The sequence below is a fragment of the Montipora capricornis genome, chromosome 3 (assembly GCF_036669925.1).
Source record: "Montipora capricornis isolate CH-2021 chromosome 3, ASM3666992v2, whole genome shotgun sequence".
In the NCBI taxonomy this organism is placed as follows: domain Eukaryota; kingdom Metazoa; phylum Cnidaria; class Anthozoa; order Scleractinia; family Acroporidae; genus Montipora; species Montipora capricornis.
In genome coordinates, this window is record NC_090885.1 from 16,996,602 (window position 1) to 17,011,601 (window position 15,000).

The 15,000-nt window shown below is 37.7% G+C and overlaps 1 protein-coding gene across 2 annotated transcripts in view; it reads right to left on the reverse strand.

Annotated features, from left to right (window-relative positions):
• The window catches only part of LOC138042445 (kinesin-like protein KIF23), a 29,659-nt gene that overhangs the window by 13,961 nt on the left and 698 nt on the right, over positions 1 to 15,000 (reverse strand). For both annotated transcript variants that reach the window (XM_068888332.1, XM_068888333.1), the window contains exons 3-25: positions 14,835 to 14,927; positions 14,551 to 14,586; positions 13,917 to 14,022; positions 13,299 to 13,435; positions 13,093 to 13,220; positions 12,672 to 12,732; positions 12,436 to 12,542; positions 11,746 to 11,858; positions 10,674 to 10,795; positions 10,213 to 10,315; positions 9,982 to 10,073; positions 9,790 to 9,855; positions 9,608 to 9,661; positions 8,616 to 8,677; positions 8,001 to 8,035; positions 7,650 to 7,700; positions 6,519 to 6,586; positions 4,485 to 4,587; positions 3,657 to 3,715; positions 3,537 to 3,577; positions 2,832 to 2,877; positions 2,556 to 2,618; positions 2,376 to 2,435 (exon numbers count right to left, since the gene is read on the reverse strand). In XM_068888332.1, the coding sequence (XP_068744433.1) occupies positions 2,376 to 2,435; positions 2,556 to 2,618; positions 2,832 to 2,877; positions 3,537 to 3,577; positions 3,657 to 3,715; positions 4,485 to 4,587; positions 6,519 to 6,586; positions 7,650 to 7,700; positions 8,001 to 8,035; positions 8,616 to 8,677; positions 9,608 to 9,661; positions 9,790 to 9,855; positions 9,982 to 10,073; positions 10,213 to 10,315; positions 10,674 to 10,795; positions 11,746 to 11,858; positions 12,436 to 12,542; positions 12,672 to 12,732; positions 13,093 to 13,220; positions 13,299 to 13,435; positions 13,917 to 14,022; positions 14,551 to 14,586; positions 14,835 to 14,927 (1,806 nt within the window). The remainder of the gene's footprint in view (positions 1 to 2,375; positions 2,436 to 2,555; positions 2,619 to 2,831; positions 2,878 to 3,536; positions 3,578 to 3,656; positions 3,716 to 4,484; positions 4,588 to 6,518; positions 6,587 to 7,649; positions 7,701 to 8,000; positions 8,036 to 8,615; positions 8,678 to 9,607; positions 9,662 to 9,789; positions 9,856 to 9,981; positions 10,074 to 10,212; positions 10,316 to 10,673; positions 10,796 to 11,745; positions 11,859 to 12,435; positions 12,543 to 12,671; positions 12,733 to 13,092; positions 13,221 to 13,298; positions 13,436 to 13,916; positions 14,023 to 14,550; positions 14,587 to 14,834; positions 14,928 to 15,000) is intronic.

Here is a 15,000-nt window from a genome sequence, read left to right on the forward strand (position 1 = left end):
TCAATCGTGTCAAATATGCGCAATATTACAACAAACTAAAATTTCAGGATCAAACCGTTTCCATGAAGAACCTTTTCCTTGAATAATGAAGCACAAAATAGACGACAAGCTTTCTTTCAAATAATTCTTGGCTGTCACATTTCCTTTTTTTTTTTACCTGAAGACTGTGCAGAGTTGATCACAGATCCACTTAAGGTGATCGATTCGTTCTCTGTCTTTGTTGAACCCATATGTTACCAGAGAATTTTCCATTTGGTTTCAGTGTTCTACAGAACTTTCTACATAACAGCACACTAGGTAACATCTTAGAAAGGCAGCTCACTTTGATTTCGGCTCGACGGGCGACAGATTGTTGTCGAAGTTCATTACTCGTCGCTTTTAAGATTCCACCGCCTGTCTTGTTCAGTATCCAAATGACTTGCCATTATTGAGCTTCATAAGGGTATATTTTGTTCAAAGATCCACTAAAACGCCATTCGCGTTACATGACTTTCGACGCCATTGCCGGTTAAGTTAATCATTCTGTGTCCACCAGAGAAATCTACGCATTTCCCACTACCTATCGAAGAAAATACGCGCAGAAGGCTCTATGCACAAAGACACCACTTAGCAGGGGAGTGACAGGCAAGACTTTTACCGACACGGAAAAAAAAAACAAAAGAAAAAACCAACCCAGATTCCGACTGGGTTTGCCATACTGGCAACCCAGTAATTAAACGAATTCGAAAGTTACCGTTGGCTTTAATTTGAGAAAAACACATTTAAAGCATGGGGAATGTTTTCGACGACTATATTGCGGCAAAGGCCAGTGTAATTCTTCCTCTGAACTTCACTGAATATGCAATCTTTTGAGCTTGACATCTTAATTTGTCATTGAGATAACCTAGCATATTGTCGTTGGACGTGTTTGCCAATGAACGTTTCTTTGGTGATTTTTTCGTGTAATATCTTCAGTTGCAGTGTATTTCTAGAATTGCGCGCAGTAAAATCATGATAAGCTTGGCTGTTAATTTTTTGATGGAGTACGAACAGTAAGATGGACTCGCAAAGTTCCTTTTATTTTTGTACAATTGGTCTCTCTGGAAACATGCCAGTTTAGTTTCTGGAGTGCGAGTTTTAAGTTAAATCAACTGGAAATATTATGAAGCAATCTTGACTCCAAATTGTGCAAATAAACCGTGTCATGTACAGTAAGTAAATAAAGCCGTTTGATACACAGATATTCAAAACATGCATTCGATTCGTGTACTAACTTGCGATTTTATCAGCATCTCCTCCTGTTGATATATATGTCCTTTGTCGGCGGGTCTAATTTGCAGGTCGCAGGTCGCAGGTCGCAGGTCATTGTTTCACCAATACATAAAGTATCCTAAACATTCATAAAAGCTAACCTTAGGCCTAAAAACTTTTGTTTAGGCCTCAATTAGGCCTAAGGTTAGCTTTTAAGAATGTTTAGGATACTTTCTGTATTGGTGAAACAATGACCTGCAACCCGCGACCTGCAAATTAGACCCGCCGGTCCTTTGTCTCATCCAGGAAACCAATATGCATCGGCTTTCATTGCCATTTGAAAGAACCAGCTATTTAGCTTTCAAAACATCAGGGAAGTTTGTGCCAAAGTACTTTCAACCACATGGCCACAGAGCTCGACAACGGAATCGCTAATTTCACTCGTTCCAGAGATTCAAACCCGATTCTGGACAAGTTATGAGATGTTTCAGATGGCATATCTCCATTTATACAAATAAAATCGAGTTGCACCGTCCACGGCATTGTAAGAACAAAATGGAGCAATTTTTTTCGTACACTTATGGCGGATTAGTCTCGAGGATTTCGCGAGAGCTCTGCGCTATTACGATGGCATTTTCACTTCCGGCGTTTCAACAGCCAATCAGATCACGAGATTGGTCGGCCAAAATCTGGCCGACCGTTCGGAATTCTTGAGAGACTTTTGGTCAGGCCCAATTTTAGCGAGCGACGACATAAGAGAACATATGGGCGAAGCTAAAAGTGGGCCTGATCGCAGGTTAGACTCTTATCGACAACGGCAAATTAGCCAATCACATTGCGAGATTACAAGCAATTGAGGTAAAAATAGGCTTAAGAACATTGTATCTCATTATTTTTCTGTATTTAATCACTTTTTAGAAAAATCGTCATATTAATATAAGCCGGCTCAGTCCCCGGCTATTCTTCGTTCTTCTCTTTTTTCAACAACGATGTCAATAATATAACCTTTTTTATCAATTCCTTTCCAATGCAAAATATATTGTGTTTCGCAGATTATGCAATTTTATATTATTAATACACCATTTAAAAAAAAAAAAAGAAAAAAAAAGGGAAATCAGTTATGGGTGTTAATACGAGCAACTCACTTGTCTCATTTTAACTTTGTCGTTTTTCTCTTTGTCTGCCCTCTTCTTTTGATCATCCAGCTAGTGAAGAAGTTAACAACCAGATAAAATGATTACCTTTCAGCTTTTCATTGAAATATATATTTTTTAAGTTGGAGGAAAAAGAAAAGCAGAAAACAAGTCAAAACTCAAGTCAAATACCTCGTATCGAAGTTCCTTCTTATCGTGCTCGTACATCTCTGCTGTCTTCTGCAGCATCTCATTCTGTGTTGAGAAAGAACAAAAAATAGGCACGCATCGCGTACGTGTGGTAGTGCAATAACTTGACACAGTGCTTTATTCCATAACTGTCAACTGAGCTGCGTTTTGTTTTCCAGGAGATTCAAGTTGTCGTTTCGTAATATGTGATGCTAATACTACACGATATTGCTTATCACATTTGTATAAAGTGATAAAAAAGATTCGATAGACATGTACCTTTTGCGTCAGAGCCTTCACTCTTCTCTCAAGCTTCTGGATGTCTCTAAAAAAATGAACATTTCTTGACACCTGACTTTATAGCTCGAGTCAATACTATGCTGACGAATGGGCCTTTTGCAGCTAGTGATCACATGGTAGAAGAGCAAACTGCGCACCAACGAAAATTTAATGAAGTTGCTTGTTTTAGATTTCGCAGTGCACAATTTGCTCTCCAGAATGGCGGTTTTTGTACCATGCGATCGCCAGCTGTTAATGGCCCATTCCTGGGTTTTCCTCGCACCCCAAGAACGTTTCACCACTTGAAATATGAAAAACCAAACCCGATTTGAGTTTTAGAAATGAATAAGAAAAATGTACCAGTCAGAGAGAATATGCCGATTCCACCGACATATTTTTGAAGAAACCCGTGAGTTCAAATGAGTGCAGCCGGAAAGAAAAAAAATGTGTTACAATCGGTGAGTTGCCGAAGTAATTACGTTCAGACTTTTCATTTTACTGCCTCCTAGCTAAAAAATCATGTGCCACACTGTTAAAAAAATAAATCAGGTGTAATATCAAAACTAACAGGTTCTTCGAACTGTGGAAGAATGAAAGAAAATTCTCTAAATTAACACTTTGATAACTCGACTGAGAAGTATACGGTTGCAATCAAGACTTAAATCCGAATAAAATAGTTATTAATCAACCGTAAGGCGTTCTTACCTGTCTTTCTCTTCGACCGTTGACTTAAGGTTGGCGATAACCTAACGAAATCGCAATAACATCATCAAGTAAGTACCAGGACGAGCTGAGACAGCAAACCCTTCGCAAAGTTAAACTTACATTACTTGCTTGACTGTTTTCCTTTTCTACCTCCAAGAGATGAGCTCTTAAAACCCCCTCTGTTAAAGACAAAGGGACAAGATTAGGACTAACCTTGCGAGAAACGACGTCAGAGTATTGAAAACAAAGCAAGTTGCTCTAAATACACTAGGGCTACACGTAATTTTGCCAAAAACTAGAGAAACCTCTTTATATCATAACTTGTCTTGACCAGAAATAGAGCGAGGTGAAAAAGAAGGAAAAAAACTAAAATAACACATTGCCGTGACTTTAAGATCGTCAGTTCCCACAGCCTGCTCCCGTCTGACCTTGTAGCTCAGTCGGTAGAGCAGCGGTGATCTAACCCGAAGGTCGTGAGTTCAATTCCGACCCTGGTCAGAGTTTTTCTCTGTCCTTGTGTGGGCCCATTTCCATTTGTAGGGCTAACGCTCACATGGTTCATATGGGATAGAAAACACGCACTTCACATTACACTCTATTCAGTTAAGTCTGTTAAAATAAGAGAGTCTTCGCTGTTTTCTATTACATGTATAAGTCTTGTGTTAGCCGTTTACCACTTTAATATAATATGAAACGTCCTATGATGTCTTGCCTAAGCCAATGAAGGTTCTGAAGACAGGGAATTGTCCTTACGACTATAAAATGAACATATACTACTGTAACTGACGTTCTCACTTGTAGTGTGCAGGCATAAATGTTTCCATTTGTGCCTGTTTATAAAGTCAGTGGATGGCTTAAGCAACAATTACAATATGCCCAAGGCTCCGGGGTATATATTGCTGGGCCTCCTCCGTACCAACGCGGTACGAGCCCATTATTAAATAGTACCTCTTCTCGATAAATCATCAATCAATGTTTGTCTCCGCCTTTGTCTTTCTTGAAGAAAATGAATCAGGTTTATCAAAGTTGTGTCATCTTCCGGGGAATTCAGCTGCAATAAACGATAAAAAGCAGACAGACTTTTCTTAAACAAGCTTTTCAACAGGATACATCAAAATCTCAAAGCCGGGTCAGGGATCTGTTTCTCTCCCATCAATCTTTTTAAGACGAGAGTCGATGAACTGTTTGAAGCAAACCTAGGCCATGTGGCCCTTACTGCGATCTTCATAATTCTGCGGAATCTCAGCTCCAAGCTTCCGAACATACTGTGTAGTAACCGAAGGTTCCTCGTCGCGAATGTAGTAACATAATAATAATAATAATAATAATAATAATAATAATTGAAACTTATATAGCGCATTTTTCATACCGAACATGATCCAATGCGCTTTACAATTTAATAAAATGAATAAAAATAAATGAAATTACAAGCAGAAAAGCCGAAGGGTTCTTTATGTTAGAAAGACATGAGTGAAGACGCAGATGTAATAATCAACTTGCTAAATTATAAGCCATGTGCTCTCTGCTTTACAATTGTCATGTGATCTCTCGTTCGATTGCATAATCATGTACCATCATATTACTACATACTGTATCTGGGAAGATCGACTCCGTCTTGGGAAAGTGAATTGGAGTTTTCGTTTTGTTCACAGCTCAAATACAATTATGACACCTTTTAAGAGGTTCTTCAGGTTCTTTTTAAATGCCCACCTTCAACTGACAGGCATTGCGAGCTGTGGACTATTTTCATATAGAAAATCCCGCCAAAGCTGAAATTCATCCAATCAGCTCACCACGATAAGCAATACGAATTTCCATAACAAAAACAAACGGTCGAAAAGCCCGTCGGTTGAAAACAGGCCTTTAAGAGGTTCTTCTGGAAAAATATTCCATATTTCTTCTGGAAAAATATTACATATTCCATCGGCATCGAGTTTGCCGACGGAACCAAAGATAGTATCAAAATCACTAGAGTGGTAAATCTGCCGTAAGAATTTTTAAATGCGGGCTCCAAAAAACTTATAACAAGATCCGCAAAAGAAGTCGTCACATGACATAAAAAGGTTGTCACGTGGTTTGTGTAAAGTGCATTGTTTCAACAAGAAACACTTTGTTTGGATCACGTGACATTATTTTTCGGATCACATGACAATTTGTTTAAGATAGGTATTCCGTTTGATTAATGGAAGCCAAAAATAGTGTTTGAGGATGAGATTCCGCAGAATTATGAAAATTGTAGTAACATGTATTAAACATATCACGACTTGTTCAAGGAAAAGATACAAATGGTATCAGCAGGGAAGTGGGTAAACAGGTGCTAATAGCAGTGACCAGAGCACTCGCCTTCCATGTCCAAGGTTAAAATGAGTCATATGGCTTGATTTTGTTGGTTCTTTACTCCCAAGGTTTTTCTTAAAAGAATAGGGAGCTTAAGCAAGCGCGTTTTTGAGACGCGGACGGCAACCGGAAGAGAACATTTCGCGTACCAGGACAGTGGTGTCTCCTAGATTTTTATACTAATCATCTCTAATGGAGAAAAGATACTTAGCAATATAAATGTGGTTGTGTGAAGACAAGTTAAAAGAGAAAACAATTCACTTCCGGTTGCCGTCCGCGTCTCAAAAACGCGCGTGCTTAAGCTCCTTAATGTCTCTTGATCTCCTTTAATTTAATTTGATGTGTGGTCTCCCCAATAGACTAAGAACTTGTGCTTGGCTAATACTATTATATGAAGGGGGTAGTTTCTAAAGAAACTGTGGTGCTGCGTCGGTGGGGAAGTAGTATACAAAAATTTGGTTCCACCGTACAGAGATTCTAAAGGCTGACATTTCGAGTGTTAGAGAAGGGCTAACGCTCGAAACGTCAGCTTTTAGAATCAACTCCGTTGATAAAACCAACTTTTTGTATAATAATATTATAAACAGTAGCAATGGGTAGGCAGTTGATCTCCGCCACGACTAGGTTATTTCCTAGGTAACTTACCTCGAATAATGGGAAAGGAGGTCCCATAGTGTGGAGAGGTTTGGCTATGATCACCTGTTCACTGTTATCTGAAACAATCACAAAGGATGAGTTCTTGACATGAGTACTAAGACTGGCACCAAGTTCTTTGTGATGTGGACTGATCTATGTGTACATGGTTCCATTGATAGCTCTTGCAGTAAATGCTGTCTGCAATCTGAAGCTTGTAAACTATAATTACCACTCAAGACTGTTACCAGCTCCTTCTTTGTTAGTTGTGCTGCACGCTTTTGGACTTCAATGTAGTTAAAATAATACACTTTAACCAAGTTAACAAAGAGGAGCAAGCGTTATACCTGTGGGTGTAGTTGTTTTAGGGTTGTGTTGCATCTTAGTGTTGCATTGTTTCCCCAAGCCTTTTCAACTCTATTACACCCATATCTGCAGTGCATGCAGTCAGCGGCTCCGGTTGCTAAGGTCAGTCCTTTAGCAATGGTCAGGGGTCTTCTCATCATGTGGGCAGCTTGGCAGTATTTTACTGTGTGGTTAGTGGAGCGTTTAGTTACTGGGTTGTTCCGGATTGCATTCCCCCTCCCTCCCCTCGCATTATATATCTTCAGTTGGTAGTTGGGGTTGTTATTATAGTCTGGCATGTTTGCAGTCATCTCAGCTCATTTTATTTGCCAGTTGTTTTTTCATTCCTTTATTTCAATAGGTTTTCATTATTATTATATAATAATAATACTATTATTATTGCTATTATTTAACTTTAATCTATTTTGATCGGCTTCCACTGAATGTCTTTCAGTTGTTGTCTTATTGTAATTTGTTTCTCCCTTTGCTGGGGCAGGGGCTTGTGGCTGGGTTGTGGATACTGCTGGCCATGGGGGTGGTTCCATCCTGCAGGGGTTGGGTTCCTGGCCAACCGTAGGATTGTTTTGGGCACCTGACCTCCACTTGCGACGAATGTTGTTAATTGTGTATTGGCTGTTCCTCTCAAATGCATGACAAAACACAATATTATTTCCACAAGTGAGTGGCTTAACTGACATGGTGCCCCCTGACAAAACAAAGTGGTTTGCCCCTCCTTTTAGGCAATCTTTTTCTGTAATTGATTCTCCTATTAATCCTAAATGTAGGCAACACACTCACCTCCACCATTTTCTTCAACGTGAGCCAATGCTTCCTTGTACATTTGATTAGCTAGTAGGTCAAAGAAAAAACTAATGTACCGGTATCCTGTTTATAACTAAGAAGTGGGTTGTCCAGTCAAAAAGAAAGGAAAAATTAATACATGTGGTTTCAAGAAAAATACTACAAATTGTATTGGACTAATTGAAACTGTAATTAGCGTAGACTACAGAGTAGTCTATGGTAAAAACGTTGCAGAATGATTGTCATGCATTGATTAAATGTACGGTCAAGATTAGTTTTATCAACAATATTTGCAGTAATTGTCAAAACAACCTTGTGAAAGAAAGGCTTGAGGAACAATTTTTTTACCTCTCCTTCTTCCAGGGGTTAGTCCCGTATCAAACCTGCAAAGAGGAATGAAATATGCAGAATGAGACTTGCACAAAGATGAGAGAATGTAGATGAAATGCACAAAAATACACATACAGAGAGCAGTGACTGGTTTTTGCTCAATAAACCTTTTGTTTCCTGCAGAATGACGTCTTCCTATTACCTTGAAGTCTAGTCTCATGTAAAAGCTTTAGGGGAAGCTCTACTCCCACTAAAAAGCTACTTTAAACCAGAGGAAATAATGTTTGCAATCAAATTATTCATACTGTTTTCAATTGTTTTTACCCAAAATAAATGAATTCTAAAACAGCACTGCCATCTTGAATAACTGTGATATCGAGTTGTCCTATTGTTCTGACAGAAACAAAGAGCTTTTGAGTAAAAACAATACAGCAACTTTAACGCATCACTATTATTCAAAATGGCCACATCCAAGAAGTTCAAAGAAAAAATAAACATGATGAGATACAAATTTGATCATGCAAACATGATTTCCTCCAGCTTAAAGTTATTTTTTTGTTGGAGTCAAGAAAGCTTAAAGAAGGCTTGCATCTGACAATAAAAAGAAAATACAGCTTTGCAGGTTTACCATACCTGATGGCTTGAGATCTTGCAATAACTACATCTTGAGTGACCTCCGCAAATTTCATGACATGCTAAAACGATAAATTTGTACTTAAATGGATGTTTCTTCAAACCACAGCAACTATAAGCTAGTGTTTTATCATCAGTGATTTACATATATATAATTATATACATATATAATTATGTAACTAGTATGTACTTTTAGAAGCATAACTTATATTTTATATTAGGTGAATCAAGGGGTCAAAAGCTAAAGTACTTCCTGCATAATTTGTTTGTTTGATTTTCCAAAACTGCAGCTATAATCAAAGGATGTCGGAAGGTTTTGCAGTCGACTGTTGTTAAAAAAAAAAAGAGGTGAAACTATGGCTACATGTAATTGACATAGCAGTAGAGTGGCTGGCCAATGCAAGACAACAAAACAGCTGGTGATTTTTGCTGGCAGCCATATACTTTTGTCAACCCAAAGAAAATGCATGTGCATGGCAAGGCTGTTGCCTAACAGGAGCCCGGTAGCCTGGGGCTCCCAAATAGCTCTGGGCGCCTTAATTTTTCACAGCAACACCTTTCACTTCACATGTTGGGCTCCTAAGTTCTCAGCATTTAGCTCTGAGGGCACCTTTAAAATTTTCTTAGGCAGCAGCCTTGCATGGAGTACCAGCATAATATGGACCTACAAGTCATATTAAGGAATGGCAGTTTTTATACCAAAGACATTAAAGTTGTTCAAGAAAAATATTAATTAAAGTCTCAAAAATATTGCTGTCATGAATCAGATGTAAAATGTTTGCCAAATTCACTGTGTTTGTACCAGATGTTAGAGTTGCTTTTAGACAACTTCACATCTTAGATGAGTTTCTTGTTCCTACATGGCATAAAAACAGTAAATGATTAAAATGTACTGACAATTAAACAAAGCAATGAGATGAAATAAAGGCAAAGTGTATTTACATGTAAATCCACATTTTTATCTAATAGGTTTCTTTAAACTTTGATCTTACCACACTCTCGTCGTAGTCGTCGGCATTAGGATTCAAACAAACAACCATTCGAACCTAATAACACCAAACACAAAAAGCAATTTAACATCACTGATGTGAATGATGACTCACGTCTACTTGCACAGTTACATTGACAATGTGTAATTGTGTGAATGATATCACAAATTATATCATCAACAAACCTTCCCTTCACCATCAAAAAAGTTCTTAAATAAGTGAGTCAACTTGCTATCTCTGTAAGGTACAATCTGAGAGACAAAGTGAGGCAAATTAATACAGGTTGAAAGAATAAATAAAGTACAGCATGTACTGTTAAACACATTTAAATCTGAGCAAGACAATTCATCAGAAATGATGCTGACATTAAAAAGCACCTTAGGAGCCATTCCATTTTCAACAGTCCCTTGGTTTTCTCTCAGCATCTCCATACAAGTTCTTAAGGTCATCAAAGATGCATTGATGTTGCCTGTGGCAAAGAAATAAATGCCATGATAGTAGGGAATCAAAATCTAGGAATCATTAATGCACAGTTAGGATTAGGCCTGCAATCATCAAGATTTGGACAAAATAATCATGATTATATTAATGAAAATCAAGACTGTCACCTGCTTCTCTCAGCCTGTCACCACCGGCTTTGGTTCTGTTTGTTCTCTCTGATCCTGCTAAATCACACAAGGACAACGTGGATACTGCTATTTGATATTTATCCTGATTATGAAAACAAACAAAATAATTCATTATTAAAAAGTCAAATACCTGTACTATGGAAAATTTTTCACCAATCCTGTGCCATCGTCAGGGTTGTCAAAAGTAGAGGAAAATGTTAATATGAAAACAGGCAGTACTGCCATTGGTAAAAGATATTATCTCAGTCATATGACCAAAAGATGCATGGACAGGCTTTGTAAAGCTGTTTGAATTAATTAAATAAATCGATATTAACTGTATTGTAATGAATGAAAATATACCAGTCAGAATGATTTAAGGTCAGTTTGCGTGATGTTTTTGTTTCTCATTTCACAACAAACCCACTGTCATGTGGATGTAACAGAAAAAGGCAAACTACCTGCAACACTTCCTCCCCATCAGGATCCAGAGGACCTTGCACCAGCTTGATTGCAAAGACGCTATGGCTTCTACTAGACTCTCTATTCAGCAGTGTATTAGCAACTCGCCTTTTTTTCTGGCCTTTAGAAACAATGCACAAGAATCATAAAGCAACTGCTGAACAAAATGAGTATTAGGCAACCTTGGTACATTTGTAATTGCAGTGGCAGGTCTAAAACACAGGTCACATTCCACAGGTCATTCGTTGCAGGTCATTGCCTTACGTTTTGGAAAGTAACCAAAACCTTCAATTTGGCTTACCCTAAGCCTACATTGTAAGGTTGGTTTTTAGGCCTAGGGTTAGCCAAATTGAGGGTTTTGGGTTACTTTCAAGAAGGTAAAACAATGACCTGCAACGAGTGACCTGTGGAATGTGACCTGTGTTTTAGACTCGCCGTAATTGTAGCATTAAGCACACAAATTTAACAAAATTGTGGTTAAAGAGATGAGTTTCTGGTCAAGTTAGTGAATGAAAGGGTTATGTAATATGAGCAATGGCATTCACTACAGGGCAATAGAAGGAATAAAATAAATTATTACATGTATTATTATAATTGTTAATAATTGTTATTGGAGAGCTCTAACAAGTGCTGCAAACAAGTCGGAGTGAAACCTATGAACCATGAAAAGGAATGCTACATAAGATGGAGAGACGAAGATTGTTGTAATTAAGAGGCCCCAAAAGACAAATTTATGGTTTATAAGAAACTTATTCATAATTAACATTGCCCGGTAACTACAAGCTTTTCAATAATCATTTAAATTGAAAAGCTGAACATGAAGTGACTACCCTGAGTTTACAGTGCTGATGTTGGGTATTAGAGTTTGTCTGAACAAGCAAAGCTCTGCTATTTATAAAGACTAAGAGAAATAATACAGGCAAATTATTTCTCATATGCAGTGGCTGGAGAATTCTTCAATGACTGATACCTGATGAACACCTTGCTCTTACATGTACATGTGACTCATGTCACTATCTCTATACAAAATGTAGTTTCCAAAAGGCACCTACCATGCATCATTTTTCTCACCTTTCCAAAACACTCCATAAGCTTCTTCAGTGCTTTTGACTTCAACCTCAGTCACACCACTGACATACATGTTGCGATTGGTATCTTCCCTAAGATTCTTTGATGCTGGTGGTCTTAAAGATGACAAAATCATCAATATGAATGAAAAGTTATTTGTAGTGGACTCAATAATGTGGATATTCCAAAACATTCAACAAATTATTCAAACCTTAAACATTGATTAAGTGAACAGAGGTAGGGGTGAAAAGCTTGGGTTATCAGCTTTCAAATATCTAATACTGGCAAGTTTTTTTTTTCCATATGTCGAGTTGTTCATACAGGTGTGTGAACCACTCATTAAGGACTGCAAAAGCTCTACAGTATTTACAAACTTCTCTAGAAAACGTTTCAATAAAATGACATAATTTAGCTTTTACAAGTTTGAAAATTTGATGTCAAGTAGGCTGTAGCTGCTGGGTATCATTACCAGATTTTTGGGGGCAAACTTTCCTATTACCATAATTATAGAAGGGCATTTGAACACTATTTTTGGGTCAGAAAGCAGGACTTTTAACAATATAATCTTCAAAAGTTCAAAATGTCAGAGATACATGTACCTTGATGGGGAGGGAGTGGGAAGGAAGGTTGGTATGTTGAAGTTAAAAGTGAATCTGCACTGTCTTACAGAGTGACAGGTCTATTCTAACTTACTTTGGACAAATAGGATCCACTGGAGCCTCATCAAGAAGATCATATATATAATTGTTATAAATTTCAAAATAAGAAACAAACACTGCATAGCTGTTGTCATCATCTACCTGGAAACAAAAAGACACCATACTGGTCAAACCCTTGGCAACCTTGTACATGTACAAATGTACACATGTATGTCCAAATGGCACTTGCAAAATCAACAAGTTTTTTTTAAAACAGCGCTTATGACTTACTTCATTTATGATTCCAGTTTCCGGAACTCTTATTACATCTGAAAATTCATTATCTGCATTCCTGAAAATAAGCAACGTCAGTTTAATACCATCTGCTGACCTTTATCAACCTTGTAGTAGCCTGCGTGGCAGGCGTTAAAGGAGGGATAATGGGAGGGGACTGGAGAGAGGGGAAATATACTTTCCCTCTCCCTTACACTTTCCTTGCTTGCTCACGCGCATGCTTTTCCTTTCCCTTCCCTTCTCCTCAATAAAACCAAGATGGAATGGCAAACCTGATGACGATGATGAAATAATGAGTAGATAACCTAGGATTCTCAAAAACCATTTTATACATGTATAAAGACAATGTAATTTGTTCAAAGTAATGGCAACTTATGATTGTCCCAGTCAATGGCAAACCATTCTGAATAAACTATACCTATGTCTTGAGCCAGGGGTGGGAGGTGGAGCCTGCAGAGCAGCTTCTCTGTCTTGTTTCTCCTTTTCCAGCTTAGCCTCATGCTCACTTTGAATTTCAATGCCATTTGCTTTATCTGGCTTGAATACCTTGCAAGAACCAAAAAAACACCAAAATCAAAACCAGGTCAGGTCAAGAAAAGTAACACAAAATAAGAAAGAACTTACGTATTTGGATGCTTGCAACTCTCCAATTGAATTAAATATAACATCTAAACATCGCGGAAGCAAGCCACTGTCACTTGGTGAACCAGTCATGGTATGAGTTTTACCAGACCCAGTGATACCATAGGTAAATATCAATCCTGCAGTGTTAGAAATACATACATGTAGGAAACAAAATGAAATAATATTTGTAACTAAATATAATGGTCAAAACCATTTGTACATGTACAAACAGTGTTTCATTCCTTTCATCTAGGTTCCCATTTCATCTCTAAGGTTCCCACTCTGTAATCATCTCATTACTGTTTCATGGTTAGAAAAATACCACATGTATTTCTGTTCTCTACAGAACTTGAATGAATCAAAGCCTTGAAAAGGACACAGTTTTCAACAAGAAACCTGATGCCTTTCCACTGAAGTTGGTGAATGTCATATATCTATAGGGGCTTCCTCAGAATTTCCGTAAAATATTGAGATTTCTAACTAACTAAATAGACTTTTGCAGATATTTTCAGGAATAACTATTACAAAAATTTAGCACATGCGGAAGATGTGTTCGAAGTGTAGAAGGAGAAAGAGGAATTTGGATGCTAAGAATTTTGTCTATTCCTTTCCACTAACCATTTTTTCCATGAATAAGGTCATCTACCACAGGAAATGCTACACTGTCAAAAAGCACTTTCTGGGTGGTCTTCTCATCATAAACCTTTTTAAAGGTATGTTGTGTCTGAAAAATGATAACCAGAAACATAACAAAGTTAAATTTATTTGGTAAATTAGAAATAACAAGCTTAGTTGAAGAAGTAGAGCAATCAGAAGGCCATACAATGTGGGTTCAATTCCTGTTAAGAACTGAATCAGCAAGGGTTTTAAGGCTGCTGCCTAAGAAAATTTTCCAAGAGCCCTTCACCCCTCCCGCCAAAGTCAAGTGTTCTGCCTTTCTCTTTGTCAAGGCTTTGCACAGGTCATTGGGGTTTGCATTTTTCTTTGGCAAAAGAAAGACTAGTGTGGTGTGTGGAAACAACAAGGCATTAGTCATGTTAACAACTGGCCAATTTGCCCAGCCTTTGATGAATCCCCTGAATCAAATTGGATTTTATTTGTCATTTTGTGTATTCACTGGGCTTAAATCTTATCATCTCACATCAAGTCAATGGTGAGCTCAAGCTGAGCTGCATGTCAGAATGCAATGCATGAAATATTGTTTATGTAGAGTCTACTGTATAGAGCAAACAAAAACATCTCTGGTTCTTACCTCTAGTCTGTGGCCAGACTTAAACCCTGCAGAATTCTACAATACAAATCACAGAATTAAGTAGGTTTCAAATTGATTCCTTGAAATTAAAGAAAAAGTAAATAATGATGAAACCACCATTCTTTACTAGACTGGGCTTATTTTCTTGAAGTGAATCAATACACTGTACTTCTGTTCCTGATATTGTAATAAGGTACGCACTTCTTGCGACATCTTTTGGTGTCCATATATATGGTTAATGATAACTCATTTTCTAAGCCAATAAAAGATATGACGTAAAATACCTTTGGTGCTGTGAGTTGCAATACAGTATCACTGATGATCTGAACACAAGATACTTCTTCATTGTCGCCAAGAGGTCGAATTCGGCAATAAACCTGCAATTGCAATCAAGCAGTTTTTTAAAACTCCTCAGAACCATAACAAAAACCTCAATCTCCTAAGCTTTAA